Source organism: Engraulis encrasicolus, chromosome 11, assembly GCF_034702125.1.
Source record: "Engraulis encrasicolus isolate BLACKSEA-1 chromosome 11, IST_EnEncr_1.0, whole genome shotgun sequence".
Taxonomy (NCBI): domain Eukaryota; kingdom Metazoa; phylum Chordata; class Actinopteri; order Clupeiformes; family Engraulidae; genus Engraulis; species Engraulis encrasicolus.
Window position 1 is genome coordinate 42,057,059 of NC_085867.1, and position 6,736 is coordinate 42,063,794.

At 44.2% G+C, this 6,736-nt stretch overlaps 1 protein-coding gene across 1 annotated transcript; it reads right to left on the minus strand.

The window, feature by feature from the left end:
* Positions 1–493: 493 nt before the first annotated feature.
* LOC134459007 (vimentin-like) lies at positions 494–2,694 on the minus strand. Its single transcript, XM_063211363.1, has 3 exons — positions 2,102–2,694; positions 1,063–1,713; positions 494–725 (listed from the first exon to the last, which is right to left on the minus strand). Coding segments are annotated over exons 1-3 (1,143 nt in total). The 5' UTR covers positions 2,592–2,694; the 3' UTR covers positions 494–723.
* Between the last annotated feature and the right edge of the window lie 4,042 nt (positions 2,695–6,736).

The window sequence follows — 6,736 nt, forward strand, 5'->3', positions numbered from 1 at the left end:
CACATCACGCTGTTCATGCGTATACCGTAATATCTAAACATACCATCCCCAAAGTCTATTTTACAATTTTGGCTTTATGTTAGCCAACTAGCATAACTAGCATACCGGTGTTCCTGTCCTCAAGCTACTTGACCTATCACAATGTTTTGTTTGGAACTTTATATCTTGGATTGTGCAAACAGGGGAGAGAAATGTATGTTAGTCTATCTAATTATTCCACCAGTTCAGCAACTCATTGCCTATTTAATTCATTTTGTCATGGGGTCTTATGGAATGTAAACAAAGGAGGCTGGGAGGGTTGGGAGGCTTCTGATGAGGCCCAGGGGGTGATTATTCAAAAAAGCTTGAAAACCGCTGCTCTAGGGACTGTAAACAACAGCCTGTAGTAACAAAGTTGCTTGCATAAATGTGCCTGCCTGCTATCTGTAATGTAATGTAGTAACCCAGAATACATACACCGCAAATCAAAGAAATACTGCGAAAACCAAGCATGTGCACTGAAGTCAAGCTTTATTTTAAGTAGCACCTGGGAACATCCTTTACATCAACTCAAAATGGCTGTGGGAACAACACGTGTCGAGTTAGTGTGGGTGTGGCAGGACGTGGGTGTGCTGCAGTGTTGGGGTCTCGGTGGATGACAGACAGCCGTGGTGGAGCGTCCTGGGAGGAAGGGGTGAAGGTCAGGTGAAGGTCGTTTGTTTATTCCTGAATGGCCAAGTGGATCTCTGAAGAGGGAGGAGACAATGAGAAAAGATACATTTTTAGCGATTTCTAATCCATAAAATTGCTAAATTTCTAATATTTAATGCATTTCCAATGTGTAGTTATTTTCAGGTAAACAGAAGTGGTAGTGGGGAAATATTCCCTTACCAATGTGTTCACGATTCTTCTTCCTGTTTTATCGATCTAACACTACTGAGTGTAAACTGGTCATGTAAAATCAAATGTGCGAATTTGATGCGTTCAAAATGCCATTACATACAAGCTAAAAGTCTGAAGCTCTCAACCTCTTGGCCTCAACGAAAAGGACAAATCATAATGGTTGCCAGTTAGAATACGTACACATTCCAAGCCTCTTCTCCTCGCCCTCCAGCAGCTTCCTGTAGGTGGCGATCTCTGCGTCCAGCTTCAGCTTGATGTGCAGCAGCTCCTGATAGTCCGCCATGTACTTGCTCATCTCCATCTTGGTCTCGCAGAGTTGCGCCTCCAGCTGTGCGATGACGGCCTCCAGTGCGGCAACCTTGTCCAGGTGGGCGGAATCCATGTCGTCCAGCTGTGTCTCCAGGGCTGCGTTGCGTGCCCGCATGCCGTCGATCTGGTTCTGCAGGTCGGTCACCTGGGTGTGGAAGGAGCCGATCTCGTCTTTCATGGTCTTCATCTGGTCCTCGTGCTTGCCGGCCTTCTCCTTGAGTGTGTCGAACTTGCCCTTGTACCACTTCTCGGCCTCCTGCACGTTGCGGGCAGCCACCGCCTCGATTTCGGCGCGCATGTTGCGCAGGTAGGCAGCCAGGTCTGGGCGGTCTGAGTCCAGCTCAACGGTCACCTTGGAGTCCTCGATCTGCTTCATCAGGTCGGCCACTTCCTCGTCGTGCAGCTTCTTCAGGAACTCGATCTCGGCCACCAGCTGCTCCACGCGCCTCTCCAGTTCGGCTTTCTGCAGTGTGGCGTTGTCCACGTCCTGGCGGAACTCACGCAGGATCATCTCAGCCTCGTCTGCAAGACCACAATGGGGAGAGAGAGAGAGAAATGGGTCAGAATTGTATGACACTCTAAAGCTTCAGGATACTTCGAAGTTTTAAGAACCAACCATGCAATTATCCTACGTGAATCCAAAGTGGACAAGACAGAGGGGTTATCCAGTTTACATCCAAGGACATTTGAAGACTTTTTTCAAAGTTGCATCTTCTGATATTTTTTTACACTATGATATTGGAAGTTGTAGCAGCTATAGTTGTACAGGTTACACTTTTACTCTGTATTTTAATTAAGTCTATTACTGATTACTTAATATGAAATTACAGTACTATTGGTGGGCCTTTCCCATCTCACTTATTGATTATCATCAAATAAGGTTCATTTTCTTCTTCTCAGATCAGCCTACCTTTGAGGGCGAGCTCTTCCTCCAGCTTCATCCTCCACACATCGACCTCCTCCTCAATATATCCCCTCTCGATGTCGGCGGCACCCTTCTCTGCGGTCAGGGCCTCAATCAGGTCCCTCATCTCCTTGAACTTGAGCTCGTACTCATCTCCGAGCCCGCCGGGTCCCCCCTTGAAGCGTCCCTGCAGGGCGGCCAGCTCTGCCTGTAGCTGGGCGTTCCTCGTTTCCAGGGCCTGGACCTTCTCGATGTAGCCAGCGAAGCGCACATTGAGCTCCTGCATCTCTTCCTTCTCGTTGGCGTGCTGCTGGTGGATCTCGGTGCCGACCTCGACGGCAGAGACACCACCCTGGAAGCCAGCGCGGCCGCGGCTGTAGGAGGCAGAGTTACCGCCACGGCAACGGGACGGAGAGGGGCTCTGGACGCGCATCCTGCTGCTGCTGGAGCCACCGGCGACGGAAAGGGTCTTGGAAGTGTACGAGGAGCCTCTCATGGTTCCTGGGTCCCTTTTGGGTGTATGTTGGTTGGTTGTAGGGGTTTCCAATGTAATAGATCCACTGGATGCTGTGTGTCCCAGGAGGAGCTGTCGGAGCTTGCCACTGACGGTCCAGGGGGTCGTCCCTTGGCTTATAAAGGTCCATCAAGAATCTAGCACCCTGGCACAAAACTCTCGCAGGGTTTTGACATGGTTTAAATGTGGATCCTGACACCCCATGGTAGGGCCTTGGGTCTGCACGGCTCATTAGCTTTGCACCGCATTGTTAGTGGCGCGGCTGCATGCAAGCCGCAAGCTGCCTGAATAGCCGCTTTCTTTTCTTTTCACAGCCTGGTGCCACATAGCTGTGCCAGCGCGTGTGACCACCGTTCTTACACATCGCTCTCACCCAGCTCCTTCCTCAGAGCTGGGACGATGCCAGCAGGGAAGTCGACAGGCGGGGGACAGAAGGTCTCAGTTGTCCAGGGCCCAGGGAGAGTGGGTGGGCGGATGCCCAGATTTGGGTGCCCTTATCATTACATCACATGCATTGGGTGGGGGGAGCCTTTCAGATACTGTAAGTTTGTTCCGGGCCTGGCCAAAGCTGTCAGCAGCCCTGATGCCATTGGCATCGGCTTGTTTCTCTTAGGCAAGGCTAGTGGGAAACACTGACGTCGTGCTTCTACAATGTACCCCACCCGCGATACGACACATTACATGACACAAGCCTGCCAGCCTGCCTTTACATCCTTCCATTATGAGAGAATGAGAGGCGTTCTGTCTCTTCTATCAAATGAAGTGTCAAGATGGTTGGGAGTGTATGTGGACATAAAGTTCTTACAAGAGGAAAGGAGCCATTTTTCATCTTTTTTTTTTGAGTATTTGTTTTTTTCTTTTAATATCCTTTGTGGCTGTCATGATCCACTGGCCGTGTTTCTGTGAAGATGGCTTGATTGGAGATAAGGTCCACAGGTGAAAAGGTCATTTGTAGGTAATCATTGAAAAGAATGTAATATGTACTAAGCTCGCTCAGCCGTTGCGCTATTTACCTGTAGGTATGTTTTAATCGAAAGAGCAAGCTCAGCTTTTTTTTTTTTTTAATGTATCGTATTTATCCATTTACTCTATGTAACATGTTTCAAAACACTTCAATCACAAAAGAACAGTGTGTGTCAACAACATTAATTAAAACACATTTCAAATACATTTCATCATGCAATTGTATGACATTATTTGTGTATATTAATCAATGTTATCTAATCTGCTTTTTGGCACCTTAGGAACATTGCTAAAATTAAGGATTTTGTATGTAAACAGGATTTGGAGAAGTTAATCCATGCTTTTATTATCTGTTTTACTAACTGAGTTAACTATTGCAATACCCTACTTAATAGGTCTCCCCTAAAGGTCACTCAGGCAAGAGCAACTAATCTAAAATGTTGCAGCAAGAATTATGACTAAAACAAAGACAAAGACACCACATCACTCAAGTACTTAGGTCATAGCACTGGCTTCCAGTGAGATTTAGAATTGAGTTGAAAACTCTTCTGATTGTTTATATCACTGAATGGTTTAGGCCCTAAATATATCGTGAGCAATATCACCCCAATAGATGTCTGAGGTAGATCTCCTCTACTGGTTTTGCCTATGGTCAGGTCTAAACAGGGTGAAATGGTATTTAGTCATTATGCTGCAAAATGCTGTAACCAATTCCCTGTCCAAATTAGAACTGCCCCAACAGTATCATGTTTTAAAAGGAAGTTAAAAACACACTATCTATAACACAATATAGTTTTTTCCCCCTCTCTATTTTATCTATTTTTAAGCACATTGAATTACATGTATGCATGAGAGAGAGAGAGAGAGAGAGAGAGAGAGAGAGAGAGAGAGAGAGAGAGAGAGAGAGAGAGAGAGAGAGAGAGAGAGAGAGAGAGAGAGACTACTACTGTGAGGACCAAAACCTGACATTTCACCTTTGCTGTGAGAACATTTTTGGTCGGTCCTCACAGGCATTAAATATATTGTTTTGTTGTTGGTAAGAAAACTGATAAAATATTTTTAAAAATATTTGTTTACTGACAGGTTAGGGTTAGCGAATGTGGTCAGGTCACAGTTTAGCATTCAATAGTTTTGACTGCTAGTAAAATGCTTTGGAGTCAGTGGAATGTCATCGCAAAGATAGTAATGCAAGTGTGTGTGTGTGTGTGTGTTTGTGTTTGTGCGTTAGTGTGTTTGTGCGTCAGTGTTAGCACCGCTCCTTCCTCTGGGTGGTTCCTGATGCCGTGCTGACACAATCTCTAGGGTGCGTGCTAATTGCCATGGGGGCCTGCCGTCACTTGCCGTCATGGTGACCAGGATCCACAATGCAACTTCACTGCCACATCGACTACTGAGATCCCACACACAGCACAGAGGAGCTATATTCATTGTCTATGTTTTGCCATTTTTCTTCAATACTTCTTCTGTTTCTTCTATAGGCTACTGTTGAAATCTTGTTGATGTTGATTCTGTATACTGTGTTTTTTTGGGATGGAGGAGAATCATCTTTGGTTTTGTATGAATGTAGAGGCACAGTATGTCCTAGCTTCTGTAATTTCACACTGTGAAATTGAAGTACCGGTACCTCTTTGGAGGGTATTGTACTTGTATACATACAGTATGTGCTTATTATTTCCCTCTGTGTTGGCATGCACTGTCATTAACTGTCGAAATAGCAAGTATTATTAATCCAACAATTGACTTTTTCGAGGTTAGTTAATCTGGTGGTGTTAAGTGGGGTTTCCCTGCTGTGGGTAAAATAGAGTCTGATGCATTATTAACAAACATTCATTTGTATTTTCTGTCGAAAGTGCCACAGAGCTATACTAGCCTATCAAACCGATGCTGAAGTATATCCGAAATTTATTTTCAAGTAATCAAGTATTCATTTATATTTCTGTATGGTGTGACTACTTCTTGTGATCACTCCTTGTTACTGTAAATTTTTGCACTACGTGACTTTGCACCTCCAACTATGCTGCTAAAATGCTGCTACTTGACCACGGAACTTCAATATATATCTTGACTTATTTTGTATTTTACCAGTATTATTATTATTGTTAGTACAGTATGTCTTCTATTCTTTTCCCTATATGTTAAATTGTTATTTTTTACTCTATCACTTATTGTCACCGGTTATCACTGGTCCATCACTGTCACCCACCAAAGTTAAATGCTCAGTTATCATTTAGTACTACATCTCTTTACTGTTATTGGTCCATCACTGTTATTTGTCCTGTCTTTCACTTTGATGTCACTCTGTAAATGTCAGTCCCGTGTACGTCTATGTCCTTTCATGATATAGAGAGGGAAACATAATTTACAGTAGCACTTTCAATTGATGCTCTTATTCTTCTATGCTTCACATTTGTACTGCACACAAGATGGCTGCCTACTGTCTTGTATGAAGTGACATCTCTGTCGTTGCGCTGGCCTCTTTGGTCCTAGCACAGAGATAAAGAGCGCAATAATAATGTGAATCTCCCAGAGGGCAAGATGTTGCCTAGTGTTTGCTGTTGTTGGTCTGGGAAAAGCAAAAACATTACTCCTCACATGCCAAAGGTAAATAGGATCCATCATCCACAACATTGAAGCTTTACAACAGCAAAGATCACAGTGAGACATTGCTATGATTTCATAACACAACCATCTTGACCTTGACCTGATTTTTCCTAAAAAAGTTAATGGGATCATCTATGAACCAATGCCCATTTTTTCCTGAGAAATATAAATCTGATGGTTCATAACAACAGCAACGTAATGTTACTTTCCAGCCTTTCATTATTTTGTTCAAGAGTCTCTTAAGTGAAGTGGTGAATGGTCACTGCTCATCTGTTTTGAAGGTGCAGGATTCAGTAGAATTATCTGAACAAAAAAAGAGACACTCCACACACTTCCAAGTCTTTTTTTGAGCAAACTGGACTTGAGAGCTTTCGGTGCTAGACCTTCATCAGGTGTCAGGCATCAGGCCGGATGAAGGTCTAGACCCAAAAGCTTGCAAGTCTAGTAAAGCTTTGCACAAAAAAAGAGTGCGGATTGTCTCCTTTTTTGGTTCAGATAATTCTAGATTCTCTTACTATGTACAGCGCAACTGACTGTGCCATTTAGAAGAAAGAAATCCAACA

Bases quoted from the DNA above. Each gene is read 5' to 3' on its own strand.
- LOC134459007 (XM_063211363.1), bottom strand. From the start codon at position 2,591: ATGAGAGGCTCCTCGTACACTTCCAAGACCCTTTCCGTCGCCGGTGGC. The intron at 1,714-2,101 runs GTAGGCTGATCT...GTGGTCTTGCAG, and splicing joins GGAAGAGCTCGCCCTCAAAG to ACGAGGCTGAGATGATCCTG.